At 39.2% G+C, this 15,983-nt stretch overlaps 1 protein-coding gene across 1 annotated transcript in view; it reads left to right on the forward strand.

Annotated features, from left to right (window-relative positions):
• Positions 1 to 15,983, forward strand: part of KIAA0556 (KIAA0556 ortholog) — a 63,094-nt gene that overhangs the window by 27,056 nt on the left and 20,055 nt on the right. The window contains exons 13-16 of the mRNA XM_010578429.1: positions 2,940 to 3,804; positions 8,347 to 9,081; positions 9,656 to 9,864; positions 13,691 to 13,754. Of these exons, the coding sequence (XP_010576731.1) occupies positions 2,940 to 3,804; positions 8,347 to 9,081; positions 9,656 to 9,864; positions 13,691 to 13,754 (1,873 nt within the window). The remainder of the gene's footprint in view (positions 1 to 2,939; positions 3,805 to 8,346; positions 9,082 to 9,655; positions 9,865 to 13,690; positions 13,755 to 15,983) is intronic.

Genomic DNA, 15,983 nt, shown 5'->3' on the forward strand with positions numbered 1-15,983 from the left:
TCCACCATCTCATTTTGTAATGTTTTCTCTGTCTACCTGTCCTCCTCCAGTACTGGTGGGTGGAGTGGGATTCATTTCAAAACATCTTGTTCTTAAGAGGTTGCTGATTTTAGTTTAAAAAGATGAAATTGACAAACACTTTTCAAAATATACATGTGTATGTTTCTGTGGTTCCATGCAGTTTATATCTGTTCCCAGGTCAAAGTACAGAACTAACAGCAGTAGAGGCCAGGATATTCTATAGAAATGTTGCAGGTATCCCAAGTTCAGCTGTGACTATCCAATATCTCTAGCATTAAAGGAGGACATTAACAGTCCAGACATACAGAGATTCAAAAAATAACACTACTGGAGCATCCTGATAGTCTTTCTCTTCTCCATCATAATTTCAGGCAAAGCCATGTAGTTAGTTTTTAATATATATAATTATTAAAGTGTTTTGATCCCCAAATAGATTAATTTAGCAGTGTCCTTGTTCAAGGGGAAAAAATATCATGTTTTATTGCCAAATGCATCAGTACAGACATATAGCACTTTATGATACTCTAGGAGTAACACAGGCAGCCATGACATAATGGCCAATTAAACTGGGTTTACAGCTGTTCTCTGAGAAGTTAGTGAAGGTTATCATTTTCTATCAGGAATGTTTCAGGAATGTGTCTTGCATTCCTACACGTACTCCCCCTGCTCAACTGTAGCTTTCTTGTTATGCCTGCATCTTCTGTTTTTCCTCCTGTGTAAGTCCATATTACATTTTTTGCCTCATACATGTTATTATTTGAAAAGCAGTAGAATGGAAGTTATAAAGACTTGTAAGCTGTAAAGAGTGCATGCAGGAGTGAAGAACTGGTGATACTTGTACTTGAAGGTGAAAGGAGTAACTGGTTGAGGCTGGGAGCGGATGAAAATTTAAATCAGTATTCAAGGAGAACTGACATCCAGGAGATGAGCAAGAGGGATGAAACTGAAACTTCTTACTTTCATGAAAAGCTTCTCAGTTTCCATGAAAATAAGGAAAGAAAAGAGAGTCTTTAAAGACTCCATGTGATGGACATGTTACTGAAATTCAGAGGGCAGAAAAGAGATGGATTTTGTCTCATCTTCTGTGTTTTCTTTGAAGATACCAGTATTTTTGTCAAGAGGGAGAAAAGGTTAAATGGAAATGATAAAGAGAATAGAAAAAACACTAGTTCCAACTTCAATGGAATGAAAAAATCAGGTTTTAGTGGGTGCCACAGAAAAGGAGAACACAGAAATAAGGTTGTGAGTGGCAGAGTTGTGTCTGGCATAAAGGCCTTCTATTTAAAAGGCTAGTTAAGTGTTGAAATAGGCTATCAAGGCAGATTATTTGAAAACTGTTAAAAACAGATTTCTTCACAATGGTATAGGTTATTTTACTTTCTTCAGTGGAAAGAGATGGACCAGGTGATATTTTTTTTTATGTCTTTTCCAGCCCTGTATTTCTATAACTCTTTATAACTCTAGTGGCTTTGATCAGGGTGGTGGTTTGCTGTGGAACATGTCGTGAAAGTGGTGAATCGTAAAGATGCTGAAGCAAAACGTGCCTCTGGAATTTATATCTTGATCAAATATAATTATACTCAATCTAGGCTTCTTTGCTCAAGCTTTTCTAAATGTTTAAGCCTTGTCAGCCAAAGTGGTTCATAGTAGTGCCTAGCAAGGTTTTTAGCACTTTTAAATAAAATCTTAAATATTCCACAGTATTTTTCAGTTGTTTGAGCTTTTGATTAAGAAGTAGTGTGCTGGTTTTGGCTGGGATAGAGTTAATTTTCTTCATAGTAGCTGGTAGGGGGCTGTTGTTTGGATTTGTGCTGAAAACAGCATTGATAACACAGGGATGTTTTAGTTACTACTGAGCAGGGCTCACACAGAGTCGAGGCCTTTTCTGCTTCTCACCCCACCCTGTGGGATATTTAGAAAACAATGGACATATAGTGAACAGTCCAGGCACAATGGAACTGATTATTCCATGAGCCAGAGGCCTCTGCAGGCAGCAGGCCTCAAGGACGTGGCGAAGATTAACTGTTGCTACAAATTTGATGAAGCAAGCACGAAAAGTAGAACAAGGCTAACTGTTGCTACAAAAGTTTGATGAAATAAGCACAAAATGCTGAACAAAGTTGGGCCTATGTGACTGAAAGCAGGACACAAGACAATTTACAGGCGGGGGGAACCATTGGCATGATCAGAAGGCCTTATCCTATCAAATTATTGTTTTAGGCGCGTGGACAGCACATGTTAACCAATCAACAGATGGCTTACGCATGAGCAGGAACTAAAATACTTTTATTGCCCAAATAGCTTGGTTTATATATTGGCATCTGCTTTAATCATATTGATTGTGTGCAGTGTCCGTGACTTTGCGTCGACACCACCCCACGAGCGAGGAGGCTGGGGGGGCACAACAAGTTGGGAGGGGACACAGCCGGGACAGCTGACCCCAACTGACCCAAGGGATATTCCAGACCATAGCACGTCATGCTCAGCATCTAAAGATGGGGGAAGAAGAAGGAAGGGGGAGGGACGTTTGGAGTGACGGCATTTGTCTTCCCAAGTAACTGTTAGGTGTGATGGAGCCCGGCTTTCCTGGAGATGGCTGAACACCTGCCTGCCCGTGGGAAGTGGGGAATGAATTCCTTGTTCTGCTTTGCTTGCGTGTGCGGCTTTTGCTTTACCTCACTTTTACCCTTCTGATTCTCTCCCCCATCCCACTGGGGAGGAGTGAGCGAGTGGCTGTGTGGTGCTTAGTTGCTGGCTGGGGTTAAACCACGACAAGTAGTCGAAAGCATGTTACTGATACAGGGTTTTAATCGTTTTCATCTGCTTATTGATTAAGTGTTCAGATGTCAGAGTTCCAGGACAGTGATACCTAATGCTTGAATAGCTTAACTGAAATCTTCATACTTTCATTTTTCTAGGACCTTGATGTTGGAGCAAAGAAGGTGAAGTTATATGTTAATGAGAACCTTGTATTTGATGGCGAATTAGAGAGAGCCTCTGGAGATCTCCTCACTGACTATAGCACTACAATTGACCTTACAGATCACAAGCAAGATATCTCTGCATATTCTTCAAATGAAACAAAAACAGTAGATGCACCTGCAGTCACAGAGAAGAAAGCAGACCTACATTTTAAATGCTTACAGTCAAACAATACTTCTCTGCCAGAAGAAAATCTTCTTGAGCATAGGATGAACTCAGTCAGCTTTACGAAGAAAAATTTGTCTGAGTTGGAGGATGATCTAAAAGTAGTACCATCTCAATTTTGTATAAAAGATGCCAAAGATAATGTAACAGTACAGGCAGTTATGGAGCATGTTCAATGTGATGATGAACTTTCTTTGAGTGAGCAAATGGAAAAGCTAACAGGAAGAAAATTGTCTGATTCTACAGGTGCAATTCCTTCTTGGTTACAGTCATCTTCCCAAGTAACAGAGAATAATCAAGTCACTTACAGTAAGCAGAAGCCTCCCTGGCTTGCTACAGAACATTGTTTAGGCTTGAGATTTCAAACACAGTCAGATGGAATCATGAAAAACTTTTCAGATCTGACTAATGAGGATGTCAAATGTCAGAGAAGTAGTAGAAATGCAAATGGAGATGAGAGGTCACAAATGCTAACCAGAAAGGATGGTGACGTGGGCTTGGACATTTCGGAGCAACTTTCTAACAAAAATTGCTGCAGCCTGCAGTACCCTACAAGTGGAAGGAGAAGTGTCAGATGTGTAAAAAAGGTGGCATTAAACACTGTAAATCTTGGAGAAGATGATTCCGCTCTCAAAGGTAAATGCTCACAATAGCAACCTTAGTGTAAGTGCTGACAGGTTCTCCATTTTGCAGAAGCACAGAATCATTTAGGTGGGGAGGGACCTCTTGAGATTCCTGGTAGTATAGACAGGGGGATTTTAGTTTTGCTACTTGCAGTATTCAGTTTTTCTCATTCATACTATGACAATGCTCAGAGTCTCTCTCCTTATCCTACACCTGATGTGAAATGCTCTTTTTCTGAAAAATTTACATTCTGAATTAGTGTTTTTAAATTTATTTGGAGAAGATTGAAGACTAAATTTCAGTAAATTATATTCTAAAAATTGACAGTCCTGCAGACAATTTACAAAAAGATAAAGAAGAGTGTGACTTCAAGGTAGTGAGTAAATTTACAGTTTATCTGTGTAGTAAGTTTGTGTCTTTCTCAGTGAGAATATATGCTGAATATGTTTATTCATAGCAAATGGAAAACTCTCCTTATTTTCCCTTCTCCATTCATGAAGTTGCATACCTCTTTCAAACATCTTTCTTTCAGACATCTCTGCTTATTTATGAAGAGTTTTGTAGTAAATTTAGCTGTTACCTGCTCCATGTTTTTTATTATCCTTGTCATCCTTCTCCAAACCTTTTTTTAGTTCACCTGGATCCTGTTGGAGCTGGAGGATCTAGATTCGTGTAGTTGTATTCTGCCTCTGGCAGTAGCCAGCAGTGTGTCCTCAGGGAGGAGTACGAGAACTGGGCAAGTTCTGAAGCTCCTGCTCTCTCCCAACCTCCAGCAATCTATGGCTAAGAAATTTTCTGGGTGTGGGGTAGTATTTTTGTGCTTAACAACTGTAAATAACACAATAATAGAATTTCTTACCCACAAGATCTACTTTGTCTTGCTTTTAGCCAACTTTTTTGGATTTCCATTGCTCAGAGTATATCTTTAATGTCCCCTTTTCAGTTTCTAGCCATGTGTTACTCTGACTCCTTATTTTGGACCCTTCATACTCCTTCTTTGGCATTCTGTAATTCTTAAGCATTCAATAACTTGTCTCAAATGAAGAGTGTCTGGCAGAACAAGGACAACAAGGCCCGGAGAATTGGAAGAAGAGGTTACAAAAATACAAACTGAAATTTTGGGAGTGATTTAGAATCAGAACAATTTACGTGAAAGTGTAGCTTGCTGTATATTATATTTGGGTGTTTACATTAAAGTTGTGGTCATAAGGGACAGGAAATGTGCCTAAACGCAGAAATACCAGTTCAAATTTTACAGCAGTTACTGCATGAATTTTTCAGACAAAGGTGAGGAAAATGGTTCTTTCTAAACTTAGAATGTCTGAATTTTTTGTTCTCTGCCCCTCTGTGGAGAAAACAGCAACTTTATAAGTATATCTGAAATTATACCTCAAAGAAGAAAAAAGTATGGAAGTGGTTGAAACAACTGCCATCTTCCTTTCACCTACCCACTCACTGCAGCCCGTTTGCTGTTTCACACATTTTACAGTATCTCTGTTAGATTCAAAACTTGTGAACATTATGGAAACTGTAAATAAATCCCACCTTAGTAATTTCTGGTCAGGTGTAAAAATGGTAACAATTCAGGAGTTTTAATGTAAACTATGAGATGAGGGTTATCATGATTCTAATTATAATGTCCTCTAATTTTGCTCAGAGCAGGTTTTGTCATCTGGTGCTTAAAACTCCTAATATGTGTTTGTCCCTGGGAAAATTGCATGCCATCTAACAGCTTTTGTTCTCTCTGTACTGTACTGTGCAGGACAAAGCCATCTTCAAAGTGGGACTGAGTGAGCATTAACAACAGGGAAACAGTTTTAAGTGTTTCCCTAAGAGTGGTGAATTTTAATTGGCATGGGGCATGGGGAGCTGCAGTTTCCCAATAGCAGTATGTGACAAAGGGGAGGCTGCACAAGCTCATATGCAATGTCACAGCATGCCTTTGGTCACTAAATGAAGAATAATGAGAACAACAGAAATTTGAAATAGCACGTACATGCATACTTGGCTCCAGTTAATGTTGCTATAAAAACAATTTTTCTTTGATAACTGGTTTAATGTGCAAAGGAAATGATGGAAGTATACTGGTAAAATTTGCAAATAACATATAATTTGGGGTATTATGAGTTAAGAAGATTGAAGAACTGCACAGAAAGATGAACTTGAGGACTGGAGTATTAGCAATGGAATGCAATTCAATAGTACTGCTTGCAGGGTCATTTGGGGATTAATAACAAAAAATTAAGTTGTAAGCTGAGTAATCATCAATTGCAAATGACCGAGGAAGAGAAGGATCTTGGTTGAGTAGTTGATAACAGATTGACCATGAAATGCTAGTGTGACGCAGGCGTGATTATAGCAATGCACTCAGAGGATGTATCAGCACAAGCATTTCTGTTAGTTAGGGAAATGTTAATATCTCAACACAGGCACTCATGAGACGTCAGTTGGAAAACGGCAGTTCTGATCATCCATTTTCAGGAAAGCTGATTACAAAGTGGAACAGATACAGGAGAGAGCTTTTAGAATGATTTGGGAAATGAAGCGTGTGATTGCAGCATGGAAATATGATTGCTATTTATAACTGCAGGGAGTAAAAATGAGATTAACACAACAGAGGGAGAAGAAAGGTTTTTTTTCAAGCTAGTGTTGCTGCAAAATGTAGTTTACTAAAGTTTTGAGAGGAATTGTATGGTGTGTGTTGCCATCAGATGCAGGACGAGGGACTTGGTGATTCAAGGCACCCCTCTGAAACCCACAGGGGAGATGCACGTTTGAGGTGTCATTATTTCTGGACTCTGGATAACATCCATCATACAATCCTGTCAGGCATGCAGAGTGTCTCTAACATCTGCAAGTGGGATACTCTTTATCTACATGCAGAGTTTATTGTTCACATGGTTCCAATAAAAATAATACATTTTAGATTCTACAAAAAGTGTCAAGCCCTGCAAGCCTTCAGCCATTGACCTCTGCTTTTGGGCTATTCTCTGCTTTCCTTTTAGAGCTCCACTTCTCCTGTTGTCACTCCTTAACGTAGCTAACAAAACCGTTAACCTCCCATTGAAAATCACTTTTATTGAACTGCTGTAGAAGTGCTTCAGAGTTGTAATCTCTGTACTGCTTGAAGTACTTAACATTAAAAAAAAAAAAAAAGGAAAACCCTCCAAAACAAGGAAAGCCAATGAATCTCAAATACTCTTCTGTACGTGCTCATTCTGAAATTTTCAAGCTTTGACATTTTAAAATGGTAAATATATATACAGTATCTTCTTCAGGTAAATTGTGAGGCTCTGAGAAGTACTGTTTGGGATCACTCACCCCTTGAGTATCCATATGGACAAAGGTTTGAACAAGAAAGTGACTTGCAAATGACTGATGTTCTCTGAAATACGTACCTTCACTTCCTATCTGTATTTCCCTTGCGGGGTAAAGAGGAATGGCCAGGTTGGTCTCCAGCCTTTCATTCTGGAAGACAGTCCTCTTTCAGGTAGTTTCCCATCTGCTTTGAAATTCTTATTTTTGTCTCTCTTGTCCCCAGTGTAGATGATTATTGGCCATAGATAGATTAGGAACATTGCCTCTTTCCCAGTGTTTCCAAAAACAAAGTTAAAAGTTAGTCTTGAGCAGTCTTTTGGGAAAATATTATTTTGCATTTTACGGCAATTGGCATTTATTCTTGATAACCATTTGTTTTAGTAGCCGCTCAAGGACATTGTACAGAAGTAAAATATAGCCCATGGGCCTGTAATTGTTTAGTACTCCACTTGCTTTTCTTCATTTATTTGAAGAAAATACATAAGTGACAGCTTTATTGAAAATCTTTGGTATTATCTGCTCTTAATTGTTCTGAGATGGAAATTAAGCAGCTCAGCAGCTCTCCAGTGCAGTCACAAGGAGAGCATGCTTTGCTCCCACTGGGCCCCTCTAATTTGTAGTCCCCACTGCGTTCCCATTAGATACTTTGTCATTATCCCCCTTCTACATCTCACACTTGCTGAAAAGTGAGAAAAATATTTGGATGTTACCTGCGTGGAATGCAACATTGACCTCATCCTCCTTGTATACTGAACCTACTTCTTTTCTGACCACTTTTGTTTATATTCACGTGACTGATTTTGACAGAAAGCCCTAGCTTTTCTCTGTAATGCTTTAGAAACTTAACCAGTTCAGCCATTTCCAACTGTATGAAAGATTTTCTGCAGAAATGTAGACAGATGATTTAAACTATTGTGGCAGCCACACAAAAGGTATCACTGGGCAAAATCCCAATTTCTGTAAGTGTTGAGTCAAGAATTCGTGGTCTCAAACTTAGTTGCGCTTTGTATCTTGGCATGTGCTCTGCTCTTCAATAGTTAAAAGTGATTGTTTTCATTATGTGTAAATGGGGAAGGGAAATTGGGACATGTAGCCTTCATAATAGGGAGGCAATACAAAAGTGCTACTGTAACAGGGAACACAAATATGACCAGCATAATTCTGGAAAGTCAGTGTTGTAGTAGTTTGCTTCCGGTCCTGTTTATACATTAAACACCTATGTAATGTTGTTTTCAGATGAAGACTTTTCTGTCAGGGACATAGCAACCTCTAGAGCAAAGTGGCACAATGAACAAGAACACACTCTGCAGGAGTCCTGGAACTCCTTGGTAAAGTTTAATTATTCCCATCGTGGCCGAATCTCTAACATGGATTTTCAAGGGGATATCTTTGATGAGTTTCTCCATCAACAGAAAATCAACCGGCCTGGAGAATATCAGCAAATGAGAAAAGAAGGACTACAAACACTACCAAAAAGGCAAGAAGAAGAAAATTCTGTGGAGGCATATGATGGAAATGATTTTAAAATTCCTGTTTTACCTTATGGGCAGCACTTAGTGATAGACATTCAAACAACATGGGGAGACAGACATTATGTTGGTCTTAATGGAATTGAAGTTTTCAGTTCTAAAGGAGAGCCTGTTCAGATTTCAAAAATAACAGCTGAACCACCTGATATAAATATTTTACCAGCTTATGGCAATGATCCCAGAATAATAACCAACCTAATTGATGGGGTAAATCGGACGCAGGATGATATGCATCTCTGGCTAGCACCATTTACCCCTGGAAAACCTCACTTCATCTTTATTGACTTTGTGAATTCCTGTCAAGTAGCTATGATTAGGATTTGGAATTATAATAAATCTCGCATACACTCTTTCAGAGGTGTGAAAGACATTATAATGGTGTTAGATGAACAATGCATCTTTAAAGGAGAAATTGCGAAAGCTTCAGGAACCTTATCTGGAGGTATGCTATCATTTCTTATTTTCTTTGTGGAAACAGCAGTACAATACAAACAAATACATTTAGCTTGTTTGTAATCACTTTCCACTTCAAAGCAAGCTGGCACTTTGTATAGTATTTAGTCCTTTTAATTTCAAAACGCAATGCAAAACCCACCCATGCATTTTTCAATGATACTGTGAATTTTAGCAGCATACAGAGCTAATCTCTATTCTTAATGATGTCTTAGCAACAAGACCATATTTCAATAACATCAGATAGTCACTAGACATTTAAAAGTTGCAGATTTTTACTTGTTTTCACAGATACAGTCTTTTGGAAAAGGTGATGGACAAGCTTCTTTCCCATTTTCTTTTATGTGTATTTGAAATTTGACTGACTTCTCTAGGTTTTTCTGCTGTGCAGTGTAAGTTTGAGAATGAACATACTAGTTGTATCAGTGGTCTGTATCAATTTACCATATATCATCTTTAAACACTACTGCAAATTAAATATAAAGAAGGACTGAAAATAGTTTTTATCACTCTGCATATTCTTTTGTATGGTTTCTCCATTTAATTCTGTATGTTGCCTTCAGCTCCAGAGCACTTTGGGGATACTATATTGTTCACTACCGATGATGATATTCTTGAAGCTGTATACTGCTATGATGAGACATATGATGGAGAAATGGAAAATGCCAGCTCCTTGAGATATGAAGAAGAGCTAAAGAGGCCAACAACTGCTGATAGGGAGGGAGATGAAAGACCTTTTACACAAGCAGGGTTAAGAACAGAGCATCAACAGGTAGGGGCCCCTATGTTCAGAACTCTCTATAAATGTCTTCATGAAACATGACACAGAAGTAGTAGACACTGATTTCCATGATAGAGTAAAGCTCTGCAGAAGAACTAATACTGCTATCTATTTTGAAGATTTTTTTTTTCACCAGCTCAATAATTTATGCAATTTTTTTAAGGCCAGAAGGTCCTCCAAATTTTAGTTTCCCTGATTAATTAAGAACACTGTAAGGAAGACTACACTGGATTGTATTTTTTTTTTTTTTACTTACTTGGACAGAGATCAGAGGGAGTTCATTTTGATTTAGGTACTCCTGAATGTTTATGCCACTGTCAGTGATTTTTACCATACAGTTATTCATGTAATGAGTAACTGTACTCCCTATCACTCCAAACCAAAGATTTTTCCATGTTTTCTACACAGAGTATACTCTTGCTTGTTTCTTCCTCCACAAATTAAGTATCTCACATGAGAAGGATCTCCACCTCTCAATCTTCCCCTTATTTTTTCCTCTTTCCTTTTTTGACTAGCATCTCCACAGGTCTGTGTGCATTTTGCGGCATAAAAACGGCCCTTTACTATTCCATACAGTAGATATTTAACTACTTGGAGGAAGGCCATATTTTCAAGCACTGGAGTCTTGTCTCATACCATTCCAGCCCAACAGTCCAGTGTCTGAGCAAAGATCCTTCAAGATTTTCTGCTTAAGATGGTGTGGGGCAGTCTTTGACCTGATTTCCATCAAATCTACCTTCTTAGAATCTTCATGAGCACCTACTGTTGCTTCAATGAGGTTATCTTTTTCTAGAGGACACACTCTTACTTGTAAGGCTGTGAGGAGATCCAAAGCTGAATCAATCCAAATTCCAGCTGGTTCAGCTAAAGTGCTCCCAGTGATACATGGTTCCTAATGAGTCTTGTGCTGTTGTCAAGCCTTCCTGTTCTGTCTTGCCCTCTTTTCCTGGTGGCTTATAAGACAAAGGGAAATGTCGTGACATTGGAATTTAGTCTCACTGTTAAGATCATGAGTCAGTGACTCTGACTTCTCCAGTGCTAGTTAACACTGGCAACAGTAATTTTGGTCCCATCTTTGCTTGCAGTATCTTAAACTGTTCAGACACCTTATGCAGTGCAGGATCTCATGAACACAAATTGAAGTTCACCTTTCTTTTCTTGATCACTTGTTTATTGTGAGCATTCACCAGGACCGCTTCCATTGCAGAAGCCTAGACCTGGACTGACTGGTCCTTACTCAGAGCCTCTGCCTTTTATTTTGCTGTTCATCTGTGATGCTCTTCATACTCCTTTTCCAACTCTGAAACATGCTGTCTCAGCAATGGAATAACAAAAGCTATTGTGACTGAGCTATTGGTCTCCCTGTCATTCTGTATTCGCTGGTACCACCAAGATTTTATAGATGGATGCTTATGCTATCCTGTCAGAATGATACAGATCTACTAGATGATTTGTCTTCCCTAGCATAACGTTGTCATTCAGACTGCTATTGAGTTTGAACAGTCTCTACCTGTTGATCATTCACCCTTTTATCCTGTAGCATGTTCAGTGGATGAAAGAGTGTTTTACTGCACTGACTACAGAGCTTTTCAAAAGCTCTTACTGAAGTGTCTTTCTTTCTTGTCAATATTATCCATGGTCATCTGTCTTGCCATGAATTCAGTAATCCTTAACATGTCAACTTTTATAGCAGGTGAGACCTGTAACTAGTGCACTTGACCCAACTCTGTGGCCAGTAGTGGATGCCTATGGAGAATGTAAGAATAGAGCAAACATGCAGTGCTGTTTCTCTGAAACACTCATCCAGTCCTTAGAAATTTGTCTCACAAGGACTTTTTGACTTAACCTCTGTGTTTAGTATCCTGCCGTGGATTTTTATTGCGTTAATTCATCTACTAGCTTTTTTAAACCACATGCACTTTTACAAATTAAAATGCTCTGTGTTAAGTTTCCCTTGACTGGCATAGCACAAAGAACCTCTTTGTGTTTGTCTCTAGGTTCATTTAATGTCCCCTGGTTTTTGTGTTGGAAGAAACTAAACAATTATTCCCCAATCCCTTCTTCAAGACACTCGAGATTTATGCCCGTCTGTTACAATCTCTTCTAAATCTCTCTTTTCCAGAATGGTTAGTCCTACTTTAGTTATTCCTCGTATGGAAAGTGCTATACAGTATGGTCAAGTGTAGGAGCATGGTAACACTTTCTACTATTTATTGCTTTTCCAATAACTCCTGTACTATGGTGGTATTTTGTTCTAGCCATAAGGATCTAACAACACAGGACAATGTTCACAAGCAGAAGTAGTTGAAATAGTAGAAAATTAGACCATATCTGAAAGAAAAGTTAGTGGGCACCATTGGAATGAAGGGATCTGAGTAGCCAAGAAAGGAGGACAAGGGAGAAAAGAGGTGATAAGGTGGCTTGGCAGAGACAGTTTATGGCCTGCAAGGGAGGGCATTATTCTGCATTCTGTAAACCCAGTAGCTTTATTGTATCCTTGGTTTTTGATATTCAGTAGAGTTGCAAATTTTAATTCCCAGGCTGGTATTTTAAAGTTGTTCTGAGGAAAAGGCATCACGCATCAAAGACAGTGTACCCCCAATAGGAGGGGGTTTTTCCACCTTCTGTAGGTTATCTGAGTGTGTTTTTTTCAGTGTCCAGTTCTTGTTCAGTTTCACCTACTTAGTTACCACAAGGACATGTGCTATTACATGACTTCATTGCAGTCTGGGAACATACACATATAAGATCAGGATGTCAGTGGTTATACTGCACAGATCTAATATAGCCATAGGAGAAAAGTGTTGACGAGTCTTTTATTTTTTTTAGGCACAATGTAGGTCCATTTGATGTATTCTGGATGACAGGAAGTCTACTTCTAATGATGAATAAAACTATAGAGATGGAGTCTGGACTTCTAATTTCCTATTTGGCTTTTTGAGGCATTACTAATGAGGATTGAGCTGACTTTTTTGTAGAACTACTTATAATAATGCCAAGATTTCCTTCTAATCTGCTATTATTTTGTTTGGAGCCCAATACTGTATATGTAAAGTTAGGATTGTTTTCCTCATGGGTAGCATTTTTACATTTACCTACAGTGAACATAATTAGCCATTTTATCATGCTCACTCAATGAAATGAAGTCTAACTGCAACCCTTTGCAGTTGTCCTTTGTCTTTACTACCCTAATTGCCCCAGTATAATGAGGAAATTTTGTCATCTGTTTATTCACTTTCTGGTGTGCCATGCTGAATAGCATAGGTTATTATTAATTAGTATTGTCAAAGAACAAATGCAAGCTTTTGGACAATTTTTCTTGCTTGTTCTGCTCCTTGATTCTTGAGAAGAAATTGTGGTGGCACTCTCTGAGGTCTTAACTTCCTTCCCGATTTCTTGTCTCTGCAGCGTATTTGCAACATGTAGCAAATACAGCATATTATCTTTTGGCAGTCTGCAGGTAAATAAGAGTCACTTAAGAATTTCAGCCTCTTTGAGAATAGGTAGCCCACATTAGGGAGTCTCCCATTTAATACTCCTATATGCACTAACAAAAAAACCCCAAACCCTAAGAGTCTTGACTTTCTAAGGATCCATATGATCTTCTACATTTTGGGGCATGTTTTCCATTATTTGCAGGACAGCCTGGGTGGTGAGGCAAAGGGGAGATTAATATACAAAAGGCTGGATGTAAGAAAAAAACAAAAACAAACCCAAAGAAACAGACAAAAAATCCTCCCCCCCCCCACTTTATAAACAATGTCTGTAATGTATATATGATATACATGTTCATTGCACCTGTTGGTTTACTTCTTAGGTTCAAGAGCCAGACCCTCTCTCTGAATGCATACCTAAGGAATCAGGAATATTTACTGGAAAATGTAAGTTCTTACATTTACTTCTTGCTTAGCCACCCTCCCCCCTAACATGTCATCAAGGAGGATCTGGTTTGTCAGAGCTGTACAGAACTTTGTGACAGATGTCAGGTCTAGAATGAAGAAGAGTAATAGAATATTTAAGGCAGAAGCTTTGTTTACTATGGCATTTAGAACATTATATCGTAACAGTTGGCTTTTAATCTCAGAGTAATAACACTAGCCATTTGCCTAGTCCCTGAATGGGATTTGTAATAGCTGTGTCCCTTACCCAGTAATTCTCTCCCAATCCTATGTATTTATGTAGATTGACTGAATTTCTCAGATCGGATTGACAATAGAACCCTACAGTAAAGCTAGACCAGAATGTTATATCCATACTTAAAGTACCTGATTTCTTTATCGTGTACAAAACCAACTCTCTATGGGCCTTTAAATTATTGTCCATAGAGCTTCTGGATGACCCAGAAGTTTTAATATCAGTTCCTGGTCCTTTGACCAGCACAAAAGAAATTGGGTTCTTGGGCCTGGCATAAAGTCTTTAGCAACCTGTGATGTGCTCTCTGAAAATATACACAATGCTGTAGCTTAGTCAGCCACACATCTGTGAACTATACCTATGATCTGTGATCTATGACCTATGAACTATATCTGGATGTGTGAACTTCTATCTATGAACATGTCTATGATAAATTCATATGTGTGAACTTAAGATGCCTTTCCCTCCTCCAGTTTCTCAAAATGGGCAAAAAAGATAGTGAGGGTGTGATTCAGAGCTCAGCAGATGCAGTGTCTCACACTGACAAGATATTGTTAATCAGCTGATTGGACTAACTTGTCTCTGCCAGACAAAGAGGTCCTGATTTCCATGAGTTCTTGCAGGAAAAGAGGTGGAGAAAGCTAGCTGTATTTAAGGGAGGCTTTCCATGTCTTATGAAACACAAAAGAAACTCCAATTTAGTCTCTTACACTGAAAAAAATGCCATTAATTGCTACAAGGGACTATCTTTGTAAATGACCTTGCACAAAAGTAAATAAACCAACTAGAAGCTACAACCTCATTTTTGCCAATGATTTTTGCATACCCTGTCCTGCCTGTGTATATTGTTCCTTGTTCTCCTTATTCTGTGGGGTGGTCTCTTAGACCTGGAGTGAGAGTCCTCTTGCTTCTTCTCGTTCCGAGAAATTACTGGGAATTGTGCAAAACTTAGGATCAGTACTGCCTTTTTCATCTGGGACTCCTGGTAATAAATTGTGTATGGACTCACCGAGGATTTGTATCCTTGGCCTGTTGTAGGTAGTTTTCATCTCTTTCATCCTGCTACCAGTTATGATGTCAAGGAGAAATAGTGCCTCAAAGTGTGATGATCACTGGTACAAAGTCCAGCTAGTGGCTAGTTACTAGAGATGACCCTCAGGGATCAATACTACTATAGTCTGCACTGATTAATGTCTTTTTTTTAAAGAACTTGGATGATGGGATAAAGTGCAATCTTGGCAAGGTTGTGGATGATACCAAACAGAGGGCAGTGGTTAATATGCTGGAGGGCAAGGCTGTTTTTCAGAGGGACCTCAACAGGCTGAAGACATGGTAATCTCAGCATGTTACCTAATGTAACCTCATGAAGTTCAGGGCAGATGCAAAGACCTGTGTGTGGGGTGTAATAACCCATGCCACAGAAGAGGCTCTGGGGGCCACCTATCTGAGAAAGTGGCTTTGCACTGAAGGGCCTGAAGTCCTTGTAAGACCACAAGCTGAACAAGGGTCAGCAGTGTGGCCTCTCAGTAAAAGCGGCCAGCTGCCTCCTGGGATGCAAAAATAAGAGTGCAGCCACCTGGGCAAGGAAAGGGATTCTTTCCCTGTATTTGACACTTGTGAGGCTGTATTTGGAGTACTGTGTTAAGTATGGAGCTCTCTAGGACAAGAAGAAAATTGACATACTGGTGTGAGTCCAGGGGAGGAGGGTCACCAAGGTGGTCAGGAAGCTGGAGTACCTGACATGTGAGAAAAGCATGAGAGCGCTGGGTTGGTTTGTTCATCCTGGAGAAGAGAAGGTGAAATCTTGCTGTTGATAGCTATTGGGAGGGCATAGAAAGGACAGATCCAGGCTGTTCTCAGGCATGGACATAGGATTGGGTTGAGAGGCAGCAGAAACAACAAGGTAGAAGACAAGAATTTCCAACTGGGTATTAGGAAATCTTTTTCACCCTGAGGGCAATCAAACACTGGAACAG

This window comes from Haliaeetus leucocephalus, unplaced genomic scaffold, assembly GCF_000737465.1.
Source record: "Haliaeetus leucocephalus isolate CR32 unplaced genomic scaffold, Haliaeetus_leucocephalus-4.0 Scaffold636, whole genome shotgun sequence".
Classification (NCBI taxonomy): Eukaryota; Metazoa; Chordata; class Aves; order Accipitriformes; family Accipitridae; genus Haliaeetus; species Haliaeetus leucocephalus.